This window comes from Varroa destructor, unplaced genomic scaffold (assembly GCF_002443255.2).
Source record: "Varroa destructor unplaced genomic scaffold, Vdes_3.0 BEIS01000003.1, whole genome shotgun sequence".
Lineage (NCBI taxonomy): Eukaryota > Metazoa > Arthropoda > Arachnida > Mesostigmata > Varroidae > Varroa > Varroa destructor.
In genome coordinates, this window is record NW_019211456.1 from 40,871,382 (window position 1) to 40,896,981 (window position 25,600).

General features: G+C 42.3%; 2 protein-coding genes and 1 long non-coding RNA gene across 13 annotated transcripts in view; 2 read left to right on the plus strand and 1 right to left on the minus strand.

Annotated features, from left to right (window-relative positions):
* The window catches only part of LOC111247328 (dual serine/threonine and tyrosine protein kinase-like), a 31,087-nt gene extending 12,841 nt beyond the window's left edge, over nt 1-18,246 (plus strand). For 5 of the 9 annotated variants that reach the window (XM_086983577.1, XM_022798115.2, XM_022798112.2 and 2 more), the window contains exons 2-13: nt 9,990-10,148; nt 10,947-11,267; nt 11,506-11,699; nt 11,908-12,224; nt 12,613-12,994; nt 13,218-13,430; nt 13,587-13,783; nt 14,019-14,147; nt 14,605-14,826; nt 15,058-15,241; nt 15,358-15,662; nt 15,828-18,246. In XM_086983577.1, the coding sequence (XP_086839703.1) occupies nt 9,990-10,148; nt 10,947-11,267; nt 11,506-11,699; nt 11,908-12,224; nt 12,613-12,994; nt 13,218-13,430; nt 13,587-13,783; nt 14,019-14,147; nt 14,605-14,826; nt 15,058-15,241; nt 15,358-15,662; nt 15,828-16,209 (3,005 nt within the window). In that variant the 3' untranslated portion in view covers nt 16,210-18,246. Of the gene's footprint in view, nt 1-231; nt 251-4,792; nt 5,509-9,400; nt 9,715-9,989; nt 10,149-10,488; nt 10,655-10,946; nt 11,268-11,505; nt 11,700-11,907; nt 12,225-12,612; nt 12,995-13,217; nt 13,431-13,586; nt 13,784-14,018; nt 14,148-14,604; nt 14,827-15,057; nt 15,242-15,357; nt 15,663-15,827 lie in introns of those variants that run through there. The other 4 variants (XM_022798110.2, XM_086983579.1, XM_086983575.1 and 1 more) reach the window with 4 other exon arrangements.
* On the minus strand, nt 18,236-19,229 carry LOC147756949 (uncharacterized). The gene is made up of 2 exons (XR_015323720.1): nt 19,070-19,229; nt 18,236-18,954 (listed from the first exon to the last, which is right to left on the minus strand). It is a non-coding gene; the product is annotated as an uncharacterized LOC147756949 (long non-coding RNA).
* Nucleotides 19,230-19,365: 136 nt separating this feature from the next.
* Nucleotides 19,366-25,600, plus strand: part of kst (spectrin beta chain, non-erythrocytic 5 kst) — a 77,085-nt gene continuing 70,850 nt past the window's right edge. Inside the window, exons 1-2 of one of the 3 annotated variants that reach the window (XM_022799796.2) lie at nt 19,454-19,960; nt 21,063-21,148. In XM_022799796.2, coding sequence (XP_022655531.1) covers nt 21,142-21,148 — 7 coding nt within the window. In that variant the 5' untranslated portion in view covers nt 19,454-19,960; nt 21,063-21,141. The other 2 variants (XM_086983571.1, XM_086983572.1) reach the window with 2 other exon arrangements.

Consider the following 25,600-nt stretch of genomic DNA (forward strand, 5'->3'; position numbering starts at 1 on the left):
AATGTGCAGCCATTTGACCTACCACGTCTAAACATATCAACGAGATTCGTTTGTTACAGGTAGATAGACAAGGCAAAGGAAGCGTGAGAGAACTTACTGTCGATTCGATAGAAGGAAGCCAGCTGCTCGTTAAAGTTTGCGAGGGCAATACGAGCCGTACGGTATCCCCCAGCTCTTGACAGGTCGAACCTGATGACGATACAGCGGCTACTGTTAAAACGTTCATACACTTCGAACTACTGGGCAGACGGTTGGTCCACTTGAAACTGTTGTAAGCAGAGGGCGCGACGTACCCGTCGCTTGAGATTGCCTCCTAGTGTATTATAGAAATGTATTTATCTAGTTCATAAAATACTATTTGGCCTTTTCAAGACACAAGGCGAAACATGGCATAGAATTTGTTACTTCACGATGACACTGGGTGCTGGCTTCGGAATTAACAAAGCAAAAGAGAGGTGATGTGATAACATACCCTACAAAAAAACCATGTGCGGTTTTTTCGTTTAAAAGAACAGCAGCCACCTCATCACTCCCATCGGCCGGATGGTCACTACAAAGAAATTCGCGTCAGGGGGGCAAATTATCAAATGGGGCAAAGTTTTTTTTATTTTCCATTAAGTGATGCTGCAAAGACACTCGAGTTGTTGCAGTATTGTGTTCCGCTAAAGCAAGCACAAGCTTCAAGATTTCACCTAAAACGCATTCTCAGAGAATCGGCAGCATGTCGTTCTACATTATTGTTATGGCTTGTAAAACAATGTAACAAAAGTAAACAAAGTAAAATTGGACTAAACTCTATTGTTCACTATGCCGACTGACCATAAATGATGGCGGATGGTGACGCTTTAGGTCTGGCAACATTGAAAAGGAACAGTGACAATTGAAGACATCTACTACATCACCCGTGGAATTTTGTGGTCTTGTCATGAATTTTTTTGTACATTAATAGCTGATGCTTTAAGGATGTCTTTTATCTATGAGAACTGAATTCGCTGCGTGGTCCGTCACGCAAAAGGTCGATATGCGTTACAGTTTTTCGGTAAGTTCCAATCTGTCGCGAATGTAGCACTGACGATGTAGCATTACTGGCGTTTCGCAGTGTTCTATATAGGGGAGACGGACATTTCTAGTGTCGGACAAAATGATTCTGAGCCTGCCTGTAGCCGTAGGATGTGTACGCCAGCAACGGGGTCATTTTGCCTTCAAACCGCTGTCGGCGGATGTGATTGGCTTGTAAAACAAATTATCATAGATGTATACTTCAAGTGAACACAATTGACTTATATGAACATATTGAAATACTATTATTATTTGATATAAGTCACTTAGATATGGCACATGCGTTTTACTATCTAGCTCTGCTATCTGTAACGTTCATGTCGTCTCGGCACGTACACCAACTGATAATGTTAACCGCTACTCTATTGTACATCTGTCTAAACCTTTTTTGGATGAGTATGTAAATAAGAGATGTGTCGTGATAGATTGTCTCTGAGCTCTGTTCGAACCCATCTACGACTGTAAATGTTATAGCTGTTATTGTTCTGTCGGCTGCAAAAGCAGTCGAATTTTTTTGTAGAATTCCCTATATTTCAATTGGCCGGCCAATAACAGTCAGCAAGCGGCAAACGGCGAAGAGCCGAACGTCGAATTCGAGACATCCGTTGCCGGCTAGCGTCAAGATGGCACGATGTCGACATTAGCGTTCGCATGGGTGCCCTCGATGTCTACTAGCACAGCGGCCTCGTCAGTTCCGCCCATGTTCGCTTGCTTGTGCGTACGCTTGCATTCGTTAGCATAAACGCTAGTCCGAATACATTAAGGTGTCATTGTCATTACTGCCCGCCTTGTATATTTCGTATTATGGCTATACAGTATTAGCGCAACAAAATGGCGTCCATCATGCGTCTGACACTGCTCATGACGCTGCTGCTGCTGCTGCTACTATGTAAACCGTGTTTCCGCTGTTTACGGCCCTCAACTAGACAAGATTGCTGCAGCCAATCAAAGGCCCATCAATTGCCAACCATACGAGAGTGAGGCCTATGGTAACCCTAGCCAATGGAAAGGACAGAAAAATGACACATGAACGTTATGTCGAACCCTTGATATGCTTCTCACATGTATCCATGTATAAACAATGCGCAGATTCAGTGCTGCGGGCTAGGTGAGTCTATACCGCGGGCTCGTAATGGCCAGCTAGCGCACATTGTTGTATAGTAGTATATATGTTGTATATATAGTATCTGTTTAGAGCACACGATGCGTTTGAAGATAAGGAAATCGCTTGATCAAGCATAGCCATTTTTCCGAAGACTTCATAGTTTAACAGTGATAGAAGCGTAGATTGCTGTGTATCGGGTCCGCGGTTCCGTTGAAGTGTTGCGGAATAGGAAATAAATAATTCAACATACTAGTGTTTGAGGTTCGCCATACGGCAGCCTTTCATGCGTCGACTGACTGCGTTTGGCTAGTTGTGCAAAAATCCGGACGGTGGCAGCACAGTATTTTCACGTGACACAGATGATTATAGTGTGAAGAAGATATTGAGATAGCGCAAGAGATGGCGCTGTCTGTGATTGTTGGAATAACATTTCGCTGGAATCGCTGCAAATGGCGGTCGGCTTGATTTATCAACTTGGCGCACGATACCGCTATTAGAACAGTAGTCGGCTTTGAATCGGCTATAGGGCGTTACACGTTTCGTCAATCGACAAAATTAATCAGGTTATGTAACCTGCTTTCATCACAAAGGACTTTCGTAAGCTAATGCGCATGATAAACGTGCAAGTAAAAAAAGAATAGGCGCTATGGCACGGATTATCGAGAGGCCTTTCGGGTATATGGGGTGAAAGACTCTGTGCTGAAACTGGATGTATTGTACGAAAATTACACTGCGTCTAACTATAGAAATATCGTTATATTGCAGACTTGTTTGAAACTCTATTTATTCCTCTCTCAAGAAAATACCATGTTAGCAATGAAAAAATTATATCAAAATCCGCAATAGTAAATAAATTGAGATAAAGTGAATGCCTAAATGCGTTAGATATGTTACTAATTGACAAAACCAGTCTCCAACTGGTGCTATCCTGAAGTTTGCTGTAGTGTAGCAAGTGAGTGCGTAGAGTACGCTTGCGGAGAGCCGCGATCCCTGACATATGAACGTTTCAGGAAGCAGCAGGCAGTGCGGTCCAACTGTTCCAGGAGAGGGAAGTATGATCCAAATAATCCAAAGCTCGTTACTCGTTGCAACGGCTCCTCCGTGATGAGTACAGCTGGTGCCTTCTGTCATCGTTCTTTGCTGCCTCCGGTGGTCCTGCCCGAAGGCTTGAGCTACATAGTCCATCAGCTCGTGGCCACGATGGCAGTGTTGATGAATGATGTCATCGCAGAGCTAGGCCAGTCAGTCCACCGCGACAACGCTTCCTGTTGTCTACGGATGGTGCTCATGGCGTCAGCGTAGCAGTTTCTCAACGCGATGTTCCGTGCGCGCCCTTTTGAGTGCGTCCAGCCGGCACGAAGGCCAAGGCGACAAGCCAAGCGTGTATTTGTCGCTTGTTGTCTGCATTTGTTAAACATATTTACGCACTTACGCCTACGTTTGGCTAAATGATTAATTATCTGTAACTGTCTTCGTTAGAAGGGAATTTGCCTGTGTCTAGATCCTACGGTGTTCGGCGACTGGAAATGGAAAATCTGCCTTGAGATCTCATTAAGTAAATAAATGGAACACGTTAGTTGGTTATAATCACTCTACTTAACGCAGTGAGCTATTGACGGGTGTTCACAGGAGAGGCTATAGACCATAGCTTACATAAATAGAACGTCTTGAGAAACTAAATAATAATCTTAACATTCATTCAACCACTCTAATATAACGCTAGAACATGATTATGTACCTACCAAACTCAGAATATTCTATTGAAATTTCTACGCTATCTGAACTGAGGATATGCGAAACTCGAGCAAAGCTCAACAACTCTTTAGGGATGACTGTGTTTGTCTATAAAGTGGCCATATTACACAACGTTTCCCTGCGATAGATGTCTAGCCCTAGTGCGGACTTGGGGTTTTCAGAGAATACTGGGCTGGAAACGTTGCCGTGTTCTTATTGAACGCCTGTCTATATAAATCTAATTCAACTCTACTGCCGAAGATTGCAGTTGCAATAAAAACAAATAAAGCCAGATACCTTTCTGGCTGTCGAGACTCTCGAAACTTATTCGCCTATATACTTAATCCCGTCTCTTCCTGCCCCCCTTCATCGTTACCGTTTGCCCTGGTTATGTACGCAATCCTACGGTTTGCCTTTTCAACCCAATATCTCTCTTGTCTCAAATGCGAGACTCATTTTCGTTCTTGCTTACTAGTTCAGTTTTTGAGAACTGAATCTGTTTCTATGGGCGCCAGTACATGATCCGTCAATCTATTGCTGTCGCATGTATCGCATCGCAAGTAGCGGTAGCAATAACGGTAGAACTGGTGATGCCGGAAGAAACCGGTTTACTTTGCGACCCCCGACCGACCAGTGTCTTCGCGGCTAGACGACCTCTCGAACCTTTTCAACCGGCTGTCATCGTACCCGTTCGTAGTGCGCGCGATGCCGGTACGATACAAGGCGACGAATACAGCCAGACAAACGGGCAAAAGCAGAGCACCGCTATGGGCGCCTTCTTGACGCCGTCCGTTCGTCCGTCCGTCCGTCCGTCCGTCCGTTTGTGGGCTTGTCTTGCCATTGATGATGGACTAGAAACCAAAGAATGAACCCCTCAACGTAGACGGGGGAGAGAACACGCGTCTGGAGAAAGCGAGGAACATCGCTTCAAGATGAAAAGGACATAGGCGTAGAAAAGCAGGTAGGAAGGGAGGGACAAGAGCATGATACGCATATATAAAATAATACCCACAATCGTGACCCAACTCAGAGTGAATCGAGACCTCGTTGTGAGACGGCGGCTTTTGGTGGGACTCGGCGGCGTCGCAAGACGCGCGCGTCAGAGGAACAACGGCAATCCCACCATCGTCAACAGGAGGGCCATCTTGATCTTTTAAATGACTTGTGGCTACCGTTGTTTTGAAATGTCAAAATTGTCCACAATTCTAATAGTTGCTTTTACCGCCGCTACTGTTCGTTGTACCAGTTCGTTGATCGTTGTAGCCAGTCGAATTTCCCACTGGTTGATCAACTGAGCATTGTTGCTTTCAAATAAATCACTGTAAAGCGGCATAATTGAGCAGTATGGGTCGCTTGAGCTTTTGTGAGAGTTTTTGTTGTGCTGCCTAGTGTTAATGTATTGTACAAAAGGGGTGCTACCGTTCTGAAGCCGTTAAAGTACCCTATGAAGTTTATCAATTTGTGCAGCATCAAAAGCGAACCAAAACAGCTATATGAACATAGTTGGACACGACTGTGCGTGACTGTGTGCCATTGACGTAATACGTGACGGCGAATCGCGTCGTTTTCAGACGCATCGTGCATGTTCTTAAACCGCTCAAAGAGTAGATGTAAGCAAGTTTGGTCAATTGCCTCTTTAAGTAGAATTACTAGATGTAGGTATAATGCGTCTGTTTTGCTATAGATAGCACAACAGCTAATCGAGGTTTAGTTAGTTACGCAGGCCCTGCGTCTGTGTATGATCGAAGAGAAAAAAATGTTGACTATCTTTTTGTTAACAGTTAGGTAGCTATACGTTAGCAGATGATAGGATTAAGTTATCTATCAGATTCGATGTATCCTTCTAAGGGGCTAACTCGGTATATTATAGTGTAGCGTGGTCAGTACCGCAGAAGAGGAGATTGGATCTGGGGTGTACAAGGGCTTCACTGATTAATTATATTTATTGTGGTGAAGTTGGTGTGATCGAGAGAGAGAGATCGCCGTGGTAACGCTCTTTTAATGAGTCTTTTCACAACAAAGATATTCTGTCATAGGTTATCAAAGGAATAAGCTGGTAATTTCAATTGTGTTGCCTTGATAAAAGCCCATTTTTAGAAAAGGCGGTACGGCACATGTTTTCGTAAAGCTTTGGGCTTATGAGCTTTTGAAAAAAAATACATACTTGATTTAGCTAATGCCCAGATTAAGTATGTGTGCTCTGCGTTGTAATTTGAAGTCTTTGCATACTATCCAGGTCCTCACAATGGGACTAAATCTTTGAGTCAAATTAAATAGCCAGTGGTGTTTACCAGTACTCATAATGAAGGCAGATCTTGCATGTTTTGAGCTTGCACCATGTATTTTTTTTTGGAAAATTATCGTACTCGAACAACGGGGTACCAGCCGTTCTAGTTGTCGCGCGATAAATACCTACTAGATAAAGTATCAGTTACCTATATCTATTGGTATAGCGAAGCAGGTCGAAAAAATTGACTAATCCGCCCTTAAAGGCTTCCGCATCTTTACAATGTCAATAGATCAGGACCCTAAGTTGATACTGACAGTTTAAAGCAGAATAAGTTATTTGGCTTTTATTTCGAATTATGATATTTCACGTGAACGAAATGTTCAACTCAGTGGGTTACGCAAGCACTCCATGTGGTGTAACTTCAAGTGTCTATCAAATTAGACCTATCCGTTAAAAGTACAGCTAATATCACTTATATGCAAAAGTTCTTAGTGCCACTATTTTGTTCGGCGAATAAGTTACATGATATCATACAGCCTTCGGTACTGTCCTTTTTTTTTTTGCTTTCCTTAAGAAACCGGTGACTGTCCTTTTCTCTTTGGAAGGGCAGATTGAATCTATGCTTCACCGGATTTATCCTATCTAAATGAATGGTCCCGAAGTCGTCATCGCTTCACTAAGCAACTAACAGAAACGAAAGACCACTATCAACAAAGGTCTTCTTATCTTGATACTTCAATGACCTCGTATCTTTTCCGCTATTAATGTTAAAATTTGGGTCGGGTGCGTCAGAGTTAGCAACTTAACAATTTTGCCGTGTTTCCCATGTGGATAGAATCCGAAAGTTAGAGACGCCGTAGCGAACTCTTCAAATGCAGGTTTGTTTTTATTTTCTGCTTCATAATGCCCTCGAAATAAACAAGGTAGATACGAATGGTAAAAGGAAAATATACGTCCCATAGGTTTTAAATCCGTAGCCTACGTGATATGCTCTACGAGTGCTTGGCATTATCTACACATGACTGTAACCTTGGGTTGATCTCTTGTCATGAGACTAGGACATTTTATTTAATCACATATGTCTAGACGATTTGTGGGGAGACGTTGACGCCAAAAAAATCCTTTGGGGGCGCGCTGCTCATACCATAGATGAATAAGGCCTGTCTAACCTTAGAGGCAATTACTTGACGAAAGAACAATTTGCAAAAACTAATTTTTAAGTTAGTCAGCATTATTGCTACTATCGCTACCTGTGTGGTCCGCTCAACTACACAGGAGTCATATTTAACTTAGAGCTGACTGAGTTACCACGTTGTACAGCAGTTTACTTCTAGGAGACATGAACCGGTTACGCAGCGTCCCGAACACGGCGACATTTATTCTTTTCACGTGTTGAACCTTTTACCTATAAACGTTCACTGACCCAAACACAAAGGTAACGGCGAGACTGGCAATGCTTCCCTATATGCGGTTTGCAAGTTTTCTAGCAAACGGGGTTTGATATATCGACGCTTGTCTCGTCTGCGAGTGAACCGCGAGATCTCGAACGGTCGATGCGACTGACTATTCAATAGTCGCGGCGCGCAGCTCGTTCGCACTATCAAGGCTACGGAGGGAATTAAGGCGAGAAGGTGCTTAAAGCGATTACGACAAATGTTCTTAATCCAGGTTAACCATTATGGATTCACACAGTGATGGCCTAGCGAACATAGGTCAACGGACCGATAGCTATACGTTGTCTTGTGCTATAAATGGCGTTGCATTGCCCGCCTAGGTAAGCCAACTACTAAAGTTGACTGGCCGATTTGTCATGATAATCATAGTGTATAGAATGGACTGTTACTAATGCACACAGGTTGCCATTAGCTTATAGATTAACGGAGCCGTCTATGGTAAATCACACCGACTTTCGAGTGTAGTGTTCGCTAGCTATACGCGTGCGTGAGACAACGCAATTTAGAAAAAGGAGGAGATCCGTCTGTTTGTCTGTTAGTTAAACCTGTTAGTTTTCAGCCAGGCAGGCAGGCAGGCAGGCGAGCAGCTTTCTGTCGGCTAGTGTTCAGCACTAGGCACTATTCTCATAGGATTTGGTTCCACAACCACCAACATAGTATTCGGTGCTTTCGAACAGCGCCTCTCATAGTAAACAACATAGTGGCTTTCGCTTCAGCCAAAGTATATATCGTGACTTCACTGTTTTTTTTTTTCGCCCCATACTATATTATAACAGGCCACTGACGTCGATATCGTCCTTGTAAATTGCACAGCGTCACCTTGTCGACTGACAGCTTAGAGCTGACAGAACTGACGGAAGGGGATAGGTAGACGGCTCCGCCGACATATTTCGGAAAGTGGAACTCGAAAAGAGGAAGCTGTTGTGTGTGTGTGTGTGTGTGTGTGTGTGTGCGGTTCTGTGGTTCCACCGTTCCTCGATATTGTTTGCGGTGACGTTTCGTTGCCGCTTGTTGACACCGTAGCCTCTGACTACTAATGGCCGTCATCTGCCAGACGTGTTACCATAACGTCGATTTATAGTCACTGTGGAAAGCAGTCAGAGGGGCAACATTTAGACAAATTAATGTAGAGCTGTAAAAAGAGATAGCGCTTTTCTGAGACACTTAAATATCTTCAATTCTATTCGTTATTCGTATGTGCCCATCTTCATCATTGTCAGCTCTCCTTCGACTGGTCGAGAAGAGTATTGCCGTTGTAGCCTGACCCCTCTACGTTGTCACGTCTCAAATACGAGGGAGGAGATCCCTTGCCGGATAAACTCACATTGAGAGCAGCGTCGTCTCCCACAGTCTACAATATCGAATCCCAAATGCTTTAGACGGCTCCCGTTTCATTCGATGATGGTGGTTGTGGCAAGGCGTCTAGAAAGATGAAACCTTTCAAAACTAAGAACAAAAGAGAATCACGTTTTCTGCTGTTTTTCCCTCGAAAATAGGAGAGATTCGTATTGTATCGCAATGCAAGATTTCCAGCAGCCATTAGTGTATCCGGTAACTTCCTTGCAGCGACAGTATAAAGTGGGCGCCGTCGCTGGGCATAGGGCATAATTGTTGTCTCTACTCTTTATCGAAACGGCCCGCTGCACCACGCAGAGCAAAGCCTGGTGCTCTGTCAAAACAAAATACCCTTGCTGTTCGGATAGAACTAATTAACCAATTTATAAATGATTGTTTATATCGTGTATGTTGAAATACGTGACTAGTACAGGTGGGCTAATTTTCCTAATACGTGAAGTGTCTCCGTTTGTACATACGCAGCGTGTGAATCCGTCAACATGGTGCAGCTGCACAGAAAAATGATTGAGCTATCAACTACATGAGTCTGTAGTGACGAGTCATGACAAGTGATATTGTTTGTGGATAGCTGATGACATTCTACAAGGATCGTTTCTTCAGCTAGCGGTCACTAGAAAATTTTTAATTTTCTTAAATAATTAAACCAAACGAACTAAATTGATTCGCGTACGTATCGGGACGCAAGATGAATTGCAAGATCATAGATCGCTGCACCAGTGCCGCAGAGTTGCAAACATCGACACGGCGCGCTCGTGCCCAGCACCATCATACAAAATGTAATGGTTTTCTTTACTGTATATATGTGATGCTTATAGGCTTGAAACAGACTTATTTCTGATATATTGGTGCATATATCAAGCAGTCCATGTTACTCTATATAATAGCTTTAACAGCCAGTAGCAGTAGGAGTCGTATAGACGGTTATGCGACGATAGACATTATCGATGTGCTCATTTAGTACGCAGCTGGATTTTTCAAATTACAAAGGGCGCATAAGGACCGCTTGTAACAGTGTTTCTAATACGTTTTCATTCTATTGCTGCTTCGCTAGGTCGGGAGCGCCGACTCAGAATGCGATCAGAGACCACTGGTCTCTCAATGGCGAGGGAGTGCCAACGCTTCGCAAAAAATTCTCGTCAGCTGAGGCGACTGTACAAAGACACCAAAATCGCCATTGAGGAGGTCATCAAAGGCGGATACTTCAGCAAAGGTATTTCTAGCTTTGATTTTTACGCCTATCGTTTCTCTTTTTTATTTTACAGTTACACTTACGGGTCATAGTAGTATAAATAAATCGTCAGCTATACATGTTTCCATGCATACGCGAGCTTTTGCATACGCCAATATATGATCGATAAATCCTGACTGCCGCAAGATAGAGTAGGCGGTCGGGTCGGAGGGTCTCCGATTCGAATCTAATCGGGCACATGCGGTTCTGTACACGTATAAGGTAAATTACATATTAAAAAAGTTAATATATATATATATATATATATATATTATATAAACTTCATTAAGATTAACAGATAAAATCTAATATTCGATTAAAGCGATAACAATCAACAACGCGATATCGTATCAGCTGGGACGACCTTGTGCTTTTTGTCGAGTGTAACTCATTTCGTGTGCGTATGTCTGACCTTAATATGCACTGACTTAACAGCGATTACTGGATCGACCTTTTTCTTTATGAAACCTTCGATCGAATCCTGAAAGGCACGTTCTTCTTCTTCTTCTTCTTCTTTTAGACTATAGCCTTCGCTGTAATCTCTACGCTTCATAACGTATACGTACCCACGCATAACAGTTTTAGCTGAACACTCAGTCGACAGTCTGCTAGCGAAAGAAATAGGCGACAGTAGAAATGTAACCCGTAGAAGCCGGTGCTAGCTGTGCTTTTTTCACGTAACATAGGCCTGCATGAATTTTTGAGTTTGATAAATACTTACTTTGACTAAATGGCAAACGTTCTTGAACACGATGAAACTTGTCTATTTTTTTTGTGCAGAACAAGTAAATCACCTCCGTCCCTCAGAAGAACAGGAATCAACGATAGCTCGAGCGGTGGCGGGCCGAGTAGCCATTGTGGTGCTAGGACGCAGTTGTACAGCTAAGGCAGCTGTTATCAATGAACTTTTCGGCAGTCCAGTTCTTCCCGGTGGTGTAGCTCACGGACCCGAAGAACTATGGAGAATGGTGCGCTTCACCTACGGCCAACAAACAGAAATTAGCTTAACGGTACCAGATTCTGCCTATGACCTCATGGAAGACCTTGCAGCGTATGATCAAACATGGCAGACTATCCCCAGGGCTGATCTGACCATCGACGGTAAGCTCATTGAAGGTGGCAATATGTGAAATAACTGAAATTTGAAAGGCTTTCGTATTTTGCTTTTCGTAGAGTAGTTATGTATCGCAGGGCACATATACATTAAAACTATAATAGTATAGAACTCGAATTAACGCGTTTCTTATGGCTGTACTGTACCTTCCTAGGGGGAAAACAAATTGAATACGGTTACTTGTTGTTATGTAATTGATCTGATGCATGGCTTCTTTAAACGTAGGATGTGATGATCGAACAAAACGGACAGCTATTCTTGAGGTGAAAATGAAAAACCCTCTACTTCGCGAGGACGTCACCCTTGTAGCGTCTCCATCCGAAGATTCGATCACTCAGGCACTGTCGCGAGCAACGAACGGGCAATCCACGCCAACAATTGTTATTTACGCTGTTCAAGACGAGTCCCTTTCCTCGAAGGTCCGTATAAATACAGCATAGGTATACCTGTCAATATAAATTACTTTTAATTCCTTCCTTTGTAATGACCCAGAGCGCTAGTAACCCTGTCAGCACGAAATATCCTTTAGCATTTGACATTTTAACGTTGTTTTACAGCACGACAAGTACAGAAGAAGATGTATTCGTACAGAGTGTTCTCTGATTTTATCTTTGTTCTTCTTTACAGGAAGAGCAAGAGCTACGCGAACTCAAATTGACGCTAGGCAGTGCCGATCATGTGCTTTTCGTCAAGTCATCGACTGGCCACTCGGCTTGCATGTGCGATCTCACTGAGTCTGAACAGCATGCTCGACGACAGCATTCAGCGCATACGTTGTCTGAGCTATTTCGACAGTTACAGGCCCTTGGCTTCGTCCTTGACCGGGTTAACTCCGAAGGGCCGTGTTCGATGCTCGTGGACTCCGTGGACGCAATACGCCAGAGCTGCGCCAACCAGCATCAACAAACGAGTACTGGACGTAAAGGCCGCAATCAAACCAACAAGTAGGTCATAAAAAAGGAGAAAAAAATGTTATTCTATTGGCCTTATGTTTTATGATTTACAATTATGTAACGTGTTTTAAAAAAAAAAAGACACATACAAATCATCGGGACATTAAAAAAATCTAGTTGAATCGGACATACGCGGCAGCCGCTAATGCTTTTTGACGTCAAAAGTAAATTACTCTTCCTTATCACAACGGACAACCTTACCAACTATAGATCTGGTAGAAAATAAAAAAAAAAATTGTTCATTTCAAGCAGTTAATCAGTGAAGTGACAAAGAAAATCTGCGACGAAACATTTTTTTCACAGCAACAAGTTCTTATAGAAATAACTACGGGGGAAGTAAAACTTACTTTTTGAACTGTCTCTGTTCTATTCGTTTCAGCAATAACACTAGCAGTGTCGTCCTATTCATGAGGCGGGTTCTACAATGGCTCATTGTTGATGGAGCCAACGCGTTAAATGAAATACAGTCAACTGTTCTTAATATGTTCATGTTGAGCGTATTTGAATTTATTCGAGACCGAAGCATTACCCCGATAAGGATAGAGTACGCTCGTGATAAAGAGGCCGAACTATTCAAAAAATTGCTTGAAGTTGCCCTCAATAAACAAGAAGAAATTCGTTTACTGATAGCGACTACAATCGAAGATCTCCGTGACGAGATTCTGAACAAGTGCGCTACCTTCGAATTTTCAATGGTACCCAGAGACGAGCTTGACGGAGCGACGACGACCACGCGACAGAAGTGCGCGGCACAAATTCAGGTTAGTTTATAACTCAATTTTATAGGAACACTTTTATAGTGTGTATATATTATTGTTGTTTGTGTAAAACGAGTTGTTCTATTTGTAGCTTTCAGATCAGACAAGAAACCCATATTCTTCAGTTATGGAACTTGTATGATGCTTTAAGATTCAAGTTGTACCTCAGTGTGACTCTGCGGAAAAAAGAAGTGGTCTAGTACTCTTTCGGTTTTATTTTTCATAGGACCTCGTGTTGAGCATCCTAAGTTCGGCAGTTGCGGATAAATTGGTCGGGTCAGTGACACTGCTTAAGGAGAGCTTTGTCGGTACTCTCGAAAGGTGCCTAGCAACCTTAGAGGGGACAAATTTCCAAGGCGGAAGCCAACTTAACGAAGACACAACCCACTCCCTACAGGCGAGTCATGCATTGCGTCAGATACTCAACGCTGCCTATCAGGTACGACTACTCATTTATATACAACACAGTTAACCGATAGTTATAGAGTTAACAGATTCAGTATAGTCGTTTACTTAGAATGGCGAACGAGGAACAGGTAATGTGGAGCCCGTACTTCACCAATCCTTACACTGTATATCCTGTGAGGCATTGCAGTTAGAAATGACAGTACGGACGTCGAGTTCTATCTTGTGGGTGTTTCTTGAGAAAATGCGCCAGTTCATCCAGGTTTTTCCGGGTCGAGGTTCACCTTGCATTGACGCTGAATGGAAGCGACGTGTTGCAGCCGGTCTGCTCGAATCACTCTCTGAGTCACGATTGGCTAGATGTATCTGCGCTCAGTTCCGCGACAAGTAAGCGATAATCCAGAAGATTCCAAGTGCTTACTTGTTTACTCACATGATGAAATAAAAGATCACTTGTGTCTTTATCATTCAGCTGTTTCTCAAGTGTACTCTTAATTTGTAGCCTAACTGAAATAGTGTTCCGGTTAACGGGGACTAAGTAAATAACCCATGTCAGACTGTGGATAGCCTATGGTCAGCATCATGTCGTTAGCTAAAATAGTGTTTTGTTTTTGGTTACCAGGCTGAGGAATAGCCATGAAAGATTCGTGGCTGCTATGACAAAGTTAAAGGCTGACCATGATGGACGCATTGATATGATTAAAAATGACAAGGACAAAATTCGCAAGGTACTGGCACCACGTATAGCCAGGTAAGTTCACTATCTGCGCCGACTGTGCTAGTCATAGGGAACCATGAAATATCTAACCATTTTCACATTTAAACCTTTTACGATGATTATCTTTAGGCTTATTTACTACTAGTTGCAACTCAGTTAAGTGCAGCTATTTTCTCTGGTGGCTGATGGCCCTAAGGTGGCCTATATAGATCCTGTAATAATTGCGACAGGTGATTACATAGTTGTATGTATGTAAAGTAGATCGTTTATCATTTCTTTTATTGGACTAGATGGCGTTGGATATTTGTTATTTTTGAGATTAGCGCGTCAGCCATATTGGCTATGTGGAACTTGCAGATACTACGCAGCCCTTATTTGTTCGCATTAATGAAACCAGCTCGTGAGATTCAAGTACGTATCTGAGAGGTAACTGCGCATTTTTCTTCTTGCTATGCACGTATTCATAAAGATGCATACAATTTATTTGCAGATATTCCCTCGAAGCGGTGTCTCTCCGTGACTCAATTCTCTACGGAATGCCGTGGCTTGGCCGTGAACTCGGTCGGGGCCAATATGGAGTGGTATTCTCGTGCGATACGTGGGGCATAAAGGGACCGGCTGCTGTTAAAAGTGTTGTCCCTCCAGACGATAAACATTGGAACGATCTCGCCATGGAGTTTTTCTACACACGCTCCCTGCCGCCTCACGAAAGGTAAATCATATGGGCATTACGATACAATTTATTTGTAAATCAATGCCTACTTCCCTAAACAGCAAAAAAAATATATATATAATGATGTAGAAAAAAACAATTATAGACTTCGGACAATTCATAACGTGTTCTGCTTCTACAGTCGTTTGTGTTTGATATGATTTACGATTTTTTTTTATCTAATGGAAATAACTTTGTTTCATTTTTGCTGTTTTCACGCAAAAAACATAGACTGGTTCCGCTGCGCGGCTCTGTAATTGACTACAATTACGCGCCGAACACTCCCGCTGTACTACTCGTCATGGACAGGCTTACTCAAGATCTCCATACGGCACTTCACAATGAGCTACCGTTCTTAACCCGAATGCAGATCGCTCAAGACGTCGTACAGGGCATTCGATTCCTGCATTCCCAGGTATGATGGCAATATAATTATTTCTAATAACCTATTTGAGCCTTATCATTGAGATGTCTGCACATAGCGCATTCAATTCTATTAGATTCTAACGTAAAAATTGTTATTTGCTACAGGGACTCATGCATCGTGACATTAAATTAAAAAATGTCCTCTTGGACAATAAAAATCGAGCTAAAATTACTGATCTCGGCTTCTGCAAGCCTAACGCCATGATCTCGGGTTCGATTGTGGGTACACCTATTCACATGGCTCCTGAGTTATTCTCGCAGAAGTACGATAAACGCGTAGACACGTACGCGTTCGGCATACTCTTCTGGTATTTGTGCTCCGGGAGCACACTGTTGCCAGCCATTTTTGCCGACTGTCCCAATAAAGACTCCCTATGGAACAATGTGCGCAAAGGCGCCCGACCCGAAAGGTACGCTGGAAACCAATTTAGCTCACCAAATTGCCTTTAGCAATTCACAGCTAAAAATGACTGTCAGTTACTTCTAACCTATATAGCTAGAGCTGCTTGCTCATTATATTACCGGGTTTATCTAGGATTCATTTTGACGTTTTACTTTTCACTACGCCATAACAGACTACCGGTGTTTTCGGACGCATGCTGGGAGCTTATGTCACAGTGTTGGCATCGGGAACCCGATCAGCGGCCTCATTTGGGCGATGTTGAGGAACGCATCTTAGCAATTATGGCCGCACACGAAAAGGACGATGAGCGATTGCACGACTCAATGGAAACTGTATGGAGTGCGGAGGACGCAGTCGACTCGGCAATGTCGCACCACAATAACTACAATGGACATGCAACTCACGTGATGAATAACACTCCTTTAGTGAAGACCTCCTCGGGTCGACGAAAGCAATGGCGACCGCAGAGCCCGACAACGCCGATTCCAGCAAACGTTCCGGTCACGGCCGACGACGCGAACCCCCCAGCGAAGTGGACACCGCTCGTGCACTAGGAAAATGAACGTGACAGCTTAGGATAGAAACGTTACAGATAACAAAGTTTAGCTCGAAATCTGCTTGACTTTAGCAGAGGATCTATCATTATTTTCTTAACATTGCCTTTAGATCTTTCTATCAACCTATATGTGATATGATTTACATGTTTTTCTCATTCTTGAAAAGACAACACCGTTTGAATTATTATATAATGACTATACAAAGAGCCAAAGCGATCCTGTGAGAATAGGGTATAATTTGTATGAGTGTACACTTTCCAGCAGCAATAGCTATTGTTTGATGATATCTGACTAACTTCCCCTACCTGTTATAGCATGTATAGGTGTTACTTGGGCTAAGGCTTCAGTGAAGTGTATTGCCTATATGTGTTCGGCCTCCAAGTAGGTGCGAGCACTGATTGTCATCGTAAGGTCGATTTGTCATTTGACTTCTTCTTTTTTTTCACATCTGTTTAAAGTACCTGCGTGTTTAAGTCTTAGTACGCATGTATAGAGACCCGTGTCAGTATGATTGCGTTGGTACGGATTGGCACTCAGTTGCCGAATGAGCGGAATTACTTCATTTACTACACCTGTGCTCTGCATCCGCATATCTACATTGGTACCACTACCAAGCCTCATAAGAACGCGAGCACTAACTCGAATACTGAGAATGAGAAGCTTAAAATACGCATTTAATCAGTGTACTATTAGAGACCCGGTGGCCACAAGCATTACGGGTTTACTCCTGTCGTCCTTGATAAATGAGCAGATTGGCGAAGTAGATTATTTAACGGCACTAGTCCCAGCGCAGATTAGCGTCAGACGGTTCTGCTTTGATGTCCTTTTCAGTAAAGAAGAAGAAACATTTTTTACATCGGTACGCCGCGTTTTGAAAAGATAAGTCAGCGCATGCGCAGTGCATAAGGGTGTCCATGTAGTCTGTGTGACAGGCGGTGCAGACGGGCGTGCTAAAAGGAGTTATTACGTTATTTAGATGTACAACAAACCATGTACAATGGAAATTATTTTAAGGTCATCGGTGCAAACGCGTTGGCTGGCGAGAGTTCTAACCTATTAAATTTGAATTGGCAATCGATCTAGATTGCGTATCGACTCACGCCAAAGGGCTTGGAAATGGCTGTGCACTGGCACCAACATCACAGCGGTAAAATATTATCGCTAGAAATAATAATCTTTATTATAATAGCTGATTAATTATACGATTAAAATAATCGAAATAATGTAAGACAAATTATCACTTACGACCAAAGGTATTTGCAGACTGTCGAGCACAAACACTTTTACCTCATGGAGCTTTATCGGACATTTCCGCTTATCAAGCTGCAAGTATTCTAGTTTGGTTGGGTAATTAATTTTAATAAACATTAGAAAACTTGGCGTTGTTACTGTAAACATGTTAAGTATTTACAGTATCATGATTTAACTTGCCACATGTTTGATTTTAAAGAGAAAAAAAAACACCGTTATTAGGATAAGAATGGCCGCTGTACGATGACGTGTGGCTCGGATGAGCTGACCGTTATGATGACGAAGTATGAAAGAAGGAGAAGTTGAATTTGAGCTATTTTACTGACGTTTTTCTGTGTCAACGCGCTGATTTACGCATTGTATAAAAATGGTGCAACACTCTCAACAGCGTGATGAACGAGTCACTGAAATCGAGCGAATGCCAATGAAATGTAAGTGAAGTCGTGTGTGTATAATGAATTTCTTGTAACACATATATATATATATATGTCGGAATCTGTCGATGAATATTTTTTACACTCATTTAAGGCCACGGCAGTAGTCGAAGTGACAGCTATATATAATTAAATAATAGAGAGTAGATTTTTGATTTTCCGTCAAATTCAAACGAAAGTTGTGCAAAACGATTCATAACGATAAACTAAACTGTGGGAAAATATGGCGCGACTCAATGGACGTAAGACAGCTAGTAAGTATATACGGCACCCAATCGTTAATCAACTGACAGAGATCTGTTCCCTGTTCATATTTATAACGAATGAATAAAAACAAATTATTTATTAACTGTCATATTTTACTGTTAACTGTTCATCATCATCCGGTGTCCGAGAAGACTCTAAATAAGTGGTCCTCATCTAGGTGTCTACGTTCGAGCTACTACTAAAGGTGGATATATCGATGTGGATTATCCTGTTCCGTACAATCGTTTTATCGTCTCACACAGCTTTCGCTACTGCTACTAGAACAGGTTCGAGATAATATCAGAACACTATTCGTTTAGTCAACGCCTGATCCGCGAATGGTGTCGAAACCCGTGTGTATTTCCTTTGCTGCCTCCGAGTTTGGAAGAACCGGCAGGTCCGAAGACGTCGCCTTATATATAATGAAGGGATAGGAATTACGCCGTTAACGTGCCTTTGCTGTGTGCTTATTTCCTGTTGCTTCTTGTGTGTTACAGACATTTGTAATGCAGTTCAGGACGCTTTGGCGCATTTTTTCGTCGATTTCCACCGATCCAATTCAAATACTTGATACTGTCCACTCAGACGGCCCGCTGCAGGACGGCACAAAGTGTGTTTACAACCAGTTTCGAGCCTAGACCATTTCATTGGATGTTTCACGATTAGTTGCCTAAATGACTAAATTACTTTGGGCAAAGTGTCACGATGATTCTATCTTAAATAAATAATACCTTTTTAAGGGAAACATTTACGGAACACAATCGGCAGGCTCGACGCGTAGCCAGCATCGATCAGACTGAAATCTCACATTCTTATAACAAACGGAGAACATAATCTTTATTTACGTATTTTTGAGCAGAGGTCTGCATGGTAGATCATTCCTGTATCTTTAAATCAGTTCAGATACTTGTTTGTGTCGGACTGACCTAAAAAATATTCGTTCACGTATTAGGTAGGTGTCGAATGCAGGCTTCTTTTTACTTCGAAATGAACGATCAGCGGTGAAGTTCCATGTTTCTCAATTGCTACAAATACAAAGTAGAATGCAACTAAATATTGATGAGATTGGACCTTCCTCGCACCAGGAGGCCTTTGCGTCACCGTAACAATTCAAGTGCAACAACTCCGAGGAACTACACCCGACACGTTCACTAGTGCACGTTATGTACGCGCCGAAAGACTTTATTTAGAAAACGTGTTAGCGAAAAGAAAATACTTAGTGATTTTGCATGATACTATGCGATCTAGAACATTCGACCGCGTGGTGTCGCTCCGGTGTCCTGCGTCTAAGCTAGGGAAAACAAGTAAGTTCGAGAGGACTGTTTGTTACCCGAAGTGACTTTGAAACTAGCCGATCATCGCTGGCAGTGTTCGTACGGTTGCTGTAATGAAATCATTGCTAAAAATTCACTGAAAGCCGCGGACAGCGACTTCGACAAATGCAAATATATTGTCCCTCTGCACTTGTATATCATCTAGCTGTTATTTACGTTGTCTGTTAGCAAAATTATCTAATGCGTACTATAAAATATAAAAGACTTGGCCAGTTTTCATGTCGGCTCCTACGTGCATAAGCGAGTCGTATGCGAGGAAGAACCTGTGGAAGAAGCTCTGTCATGTCAAGTTTTCGAGTGCACAATTAAGGTATCTTGCCAAATTTTAGTGGGACGGACTGAATCCAGAATGCTAATAGGAATAGAAATGATCCGTCTAGTGTTTAAGAGAGAAGTGTTACACGTTTCTTCACGAAGTATGCCCTCGACTGTTTGTCGTTAGTCTGCAAGGTACACGATTGCCGTGTCCGTCCTAGCTGTACGGTGAGTAAAGGCTACGCAGTTTACACTAAAAAATCTCGAATATATTTATATTGACACAATAGATCACTAATCGCGGTTAGGGACACAGAGATGACTGATTGCTTGCATTTCCTGCTCGGTATTTAATCAAAAACTGATAAGTTGCAAATTTAGTCTGTATTTAAACAAATTCGTTCCATCGTGAATAACTCGCCTACTATTTCGAGCGTGTAGAGCTGCCTCCGTTGTTCGAATCTGACCAGTACCGTATAGGCGTAGAAGCTGATAGAGCCAATTCGAAGCTGGCTCTGGACTTCTGTGTAGGGATTCCGTGTAAATGGGGCCCGAAGTATTTCATATGCACGAGGCGCTACAGAAGGGGCCTTGGACTGATCACTCTATAGACCTCCTAAGTAATTGTCATTGCGCTTTACTGACAATTTACACGGATAATGATAAGGAAACTGATAATATAATCTTAACAATTCGTTCTAAAGAAAACTTCGTACTTCCCCTTCCGTTCGCCTAACACACACAACACATTTCACTTCTGCCGTACGCTATCTATCGGCACAAGCACTGAGTACTTTGAAGCTTGTATGCAAATTCTATAAAACAGTTTCTTCGGAACAAATTTAGTGTGTGCTTCGTGCCCAAGAATTTTTTCTTTGAATTTAACCGTCCTCAAGAGGAATCAGCAGATCGAATGGCTCCTTAACGCAACACATTGTCGTTATCACTAGTATTTTATTGAGGGACATTATTGGGCCTGATTGACACGATAGTTGGACAAACATGAAAAACGGAAAAGGCGCAGATTAGCGATCATAGAAAATATTCTCTTTAGAAAACGATTAATTTTTATGAGGATGTGTAAGGCCTATTTGTATAAAATAAGCACTATCCATTTTAATAACATTAAAAATTCGATGATTTGATCGCTAAAACAAATTAGTAAAAAAACAGAGTAATTTTCTCTTTGCTAATAAAAATAAAATTCATCTTATAGGCCCAACGGTGAGCTAACAAATTAAGATTTAAAAAATAATCAAATTGGGAAGCTCGGTGCATTCGTTACAGCGTAACGTAAATAATTAATCACTTATGTTTTTGTTTTTTCCAGTAAAAAGTTGTCTGGACAATTCAGCTTGGTCGTCTTTCCGGAATAAGTAAAGGTCTTTAATCTGCTTTAAACAGACTGGATGACAGGTATTGTGTTGCACCGCATTGTTAACTAGATATATATGTATTGAAATTGAAAGAGATGTTGATGAGGCAGAAAGAGAGCAAAAAAACACTAGCGCTTTTACTATAACGCTAGGATCAACAACTCTATGGGCAAATGCTTTTCGCCGCACCAATTTAGGGCGGTAAAACCTAGCAAGTTGTTGTGTCTTGTGAGCACCTACTAGACGCTCCTGAGCTGCGCTCTTCTTTTACCATTGGACAGGGTGACTGCAAGTCTAGGTAAATTTCTAAGTTTCTTCGTACGCGGATATTACGGATTAGCGCGACTCATAGCACACGCTAACATACAGAGTGATTCTGGAGGACAATGATGCAGTCTTCTGCTGGCCAGCTCGTTAGTGCGTTGTTCCACGTCACCTGAAGGAACGTGGCATCGTGTAGAAACTACACGGTCTATAAACTCGCGTTGTTCCTACCAAGGGGGTCTGGCAGACGCATATGCGTCATTTCTTTACATGTAGCATCGCAACAGTACGGTGGTGGCAGACGAAACTAGGACGAGCACGAGCCAATCGTCCAGCGAATCTAAACCATTATGCTTGCCTAGCTAGTTACTTGACTGGTTCGAGACAAATATATCGTTTAGAATGATCGTACCGTACATCTTTGTTATATTACTTTATATTGCAGATACAAAGTCGGCTTGGTTTTTTGCGCTTGTCACTTCAACATCTGTTTGCAGCCTGAGTCCAGAGAACACTTTTGGTGACGCATACACGTAAACTTTTAGATTAAGCAATTAAATTTAGTTAGTATAGCAGAAAACGTTTCAACGTATGAACTAATACAATTTAAATAGCTACAACGGTCAAAATATAACGATTCATTAGAAGCGATACCCGTTATGTGCGAACACTAACGAAAGAACAAAACGAGCAACGGTACATACGAAATTGGCGCTGGGCTGGTTTGCACTGACAACTTCCAATGCTGGTTGAAAAGTCGTATGAGCGTATATGGTGCACTCAGTACGTGCTATACGTATCCCCGTCTGCCTGTCGCAACAAGAACTGATGCTGGGTGAAACCTAGTTTACTGCAGATAACCTTACGCCTTTACTAGCTTACAAACAAGCATTGAAGTTGAATCTGAAGTATTCTATTAAAAATCTAGTAAAATTAAGTCAATAACTAAAAAGGTGCTCTTCGTGTCCTAACTAGAATGAAAACATTAATTCGTTCATAAAATTTATTTTGCTGGCTACTATAAGGGCAATTGCTTAACACACTATACAGTTAATATTTCGAGCCATAGTTACAAACAAAGAACCTGGTTCCTCCAATGATTCCATGCTCATTATGATAAAATTATATTACTAAATAGAAATGTTGAAATATACATTTATTGCGCAGCCTTTTGTAAAGAAATGAATTAACAATGTTATGTTTTGATAGAGAAAAATCTAATGTTGCTTTCAAATCGTTCAATGTTTCCATGGTTATATATATATATATATATATACATATATGGCCATAGAAACGAACGTACTGTACCATATATATTCTAGTTTTATTTACCCTATTTAGTATGACTTCAAATTTTAGATTATTCGCGCCTTATAAAAAAGGCAGATGATCCCTGCTTGTCCAGTTGGGATATGGCTACAAATGCTGCTACTAAAACTAATCAGGTCTCCGTTAGACAACAAAGAACTGCCTTAGATTTCGCACGTCGTACATATTTGCATACATATAGAACTAGTTTGTGTATCATGATAAAGACAACAATCTTTAGTGAGTTCTCTCTTTCCATTGACCTATATATATATAGACGTCAAGTACATTTTCAAAACAATAAGTTCAGAAGACGTTGACTCGGAAAATCTCTAAGTTTGCCTGAAATCGCCACTAACCCTTTACAGCGTTCACCAAAGTTTGGCTTCTTCTGTGCCAGCTTTTGTGTGGATCTTTCTCTTTTTTTTTGTTTTTATGCATACATATTACTAGCTAAACGTGCACTTATAAAACAAATCAGGAGAGTTTCAAATCTGCCTAATGTTTCTTCGCTTTCTATAGGCTTACGTAGTGCCTCGGGCACTCTGTATGCACGTCGAACAGCCAAATCTTCTTATGCCCTTCCCAATAAAAATAACCAACCAAAAGCCTCAAACTTTTATGAGCAAATTACTTATGCCATGGCAGAACTTCCATTGCTGTCCACGATGTGATAACTTCAGAAGTGAGTGAACGAGATTCCCCCCTTGATAACACTACAACAACAGCACCAAATAGATGCCGATCACTATAGACTAGCGGAAAAAAATGGTGCGCGCTTTACTAAGCATGCGTTTATTGACATATCGTTGAATTTTGGCGCCCTCAACGCTGAAAACATGCAGTTAGCGCCATCTGTCGACGTCCTCTTCAACTACCCGGCCCTTCCCTCGGTGCTTCGAACGGCACCAGCAGCAACGTTGCGCTGTGGCAGGTCATCACCGAGGAGCGGCAATATCAGCATCATTACTACTAGTAATAGCGACAACAGTGGTACGACCGGCAATAGTATCCGCGGCTGCAAGGGAGCAAACGAGTGGTGTCTGCTGCACCTTGACGAACTGAGGAATGTTTGCAGCAAGTCTGCCCCTCCGCCTGTCGGGCTCTCGCTGCTGGTGTCGCGGCAGGCGGTTCGTGTGCGCTGTCGTCGTGTCGTCCGCGTAGTATCGCCGCCGCTAATGGTGTGCTGGTGCGCTGTCTGTCCTGCCATCGGGACGACGACGGCGGCGACTACGGGTTGTCGTCAAGCAGCGGGCACTGAGAGGAAATTCACCAGCACTACCCATAGCAGTTGCAGTACTACAAGTGTTCCGGATACGATTGTCTACGAGGAGACAGCGACGGCAGTTAAAACAGAGCTACAGATAGTAGCACGGTAGAATCGCAGTTGGATTAGCGTAAAGAGCAAAAATAGCTACTGTCTGAGATTTTAAATGTAGAAAGGTGAAGAACGAAGGCAACGCTTAGCTTAGGATATTGACAGTTGCGAGCAGAATACGTTCGGTGAAACTTTATGCGAATAGCTCGATTTACAGATTCAGCTGCGAAGAGTTTCTCGCTTCATATGCTTACGATACAATATCGCAGTAACACACGTGAAATTGGCAGCGGCCGAATAAGAGTTCGGTGAGCGTCAACAGGACTCGACGAAAAAAGGTATCCGTTCGCGAAAGGATTGTGCTATACACCTCCGAGGATACTTAACCTACTTTTTCCGCTGGTGCATCAGCCGCTCCGTCGATATCTCGATGATGGGTCTGCTCTCGTCTTTAAAAGTATGAGAATCAGTATGAGGCTCTGATATGCATGGTGTACAGTGGGATCACTGACAGAAACAATTTTACGGTATTATGTGGCTGGATAGTTGGTCGTATAAAATAGTAGTATGCCAAAAACGTAATGTGCGAAGTGTCTACATTATGGAGGATTAACACGACCAGACGATAGCGGAGGAAATTGTCGTGGCATCGAAAAAGAGAACATTTGGTGTCTTCGAGAGGATAAAAAGAAGGAAGGTGGACGTATCGATTAATCGAAAGGTATGCCCTTGTTATCTGTGTCCATGCTTAGTTGTTCTTCCATGAAATGACTTACTTACGATAGCAATATTTTCCCGAACAATCGACAGTAAATTTATCAAATTCATTAGACATAAACATAAAAGATCTAACCGACCCGCCCATTGGGGTGACATATATGACGTCTTATAAAGGATAAACCGTAATAAAAAACGGATCTGGTCTAACAAAGTCTTAATCAACAAATCTCAAATTTAAGAGTCATACATACGCTGACTTAAAAAAACAAACACTGAAGATTATTGCTACTGCTTCTCTTACTGCTGCTGGTCTTGTAACTGAAAACTCGTGATTTGTAGCGGAACCAGACAGCATGCGTAGTCAGCTCATTAGGCACCGGCGCTCTCGTCGCTGGTTTTCATTCATTGGCAAAAGGGATTCATACCAATCATCTTCAGGTGCTATTGCTACAAGACCAACAAATGATTGTACATATTAGCTCTAAGTAAATACTTCGTGTATACATGTATTTGCTCGGAGCAACTATCGGTATGACTAGTTCCGTAGCGAGTGACACCGATCGAAGCTGTCACACCCACAACGCGAACGTATATAATTCGCCTTCGTTATTCTTCGATGAAAAAGCGTGCCGCTACGACGTTAGTATTAGGCGACAAACAATCAGTCTAGAAAGGTGTTATCTCTGAGATGTTACCACCAATTTTTATGCTTCGGGTACTCAGAGATGCCATCGACGATTTGACGTTATGCAGTGCCGCACATCGGCTATAACAAATGCATGCCCAATGTATCAGGTACCTTCGAGGGGCGGTCATAGCCCTTCTTACGCGGCCATTCGTCACTGCCACGGCAAGACGACAGCTGCAGTAACATGATGCACC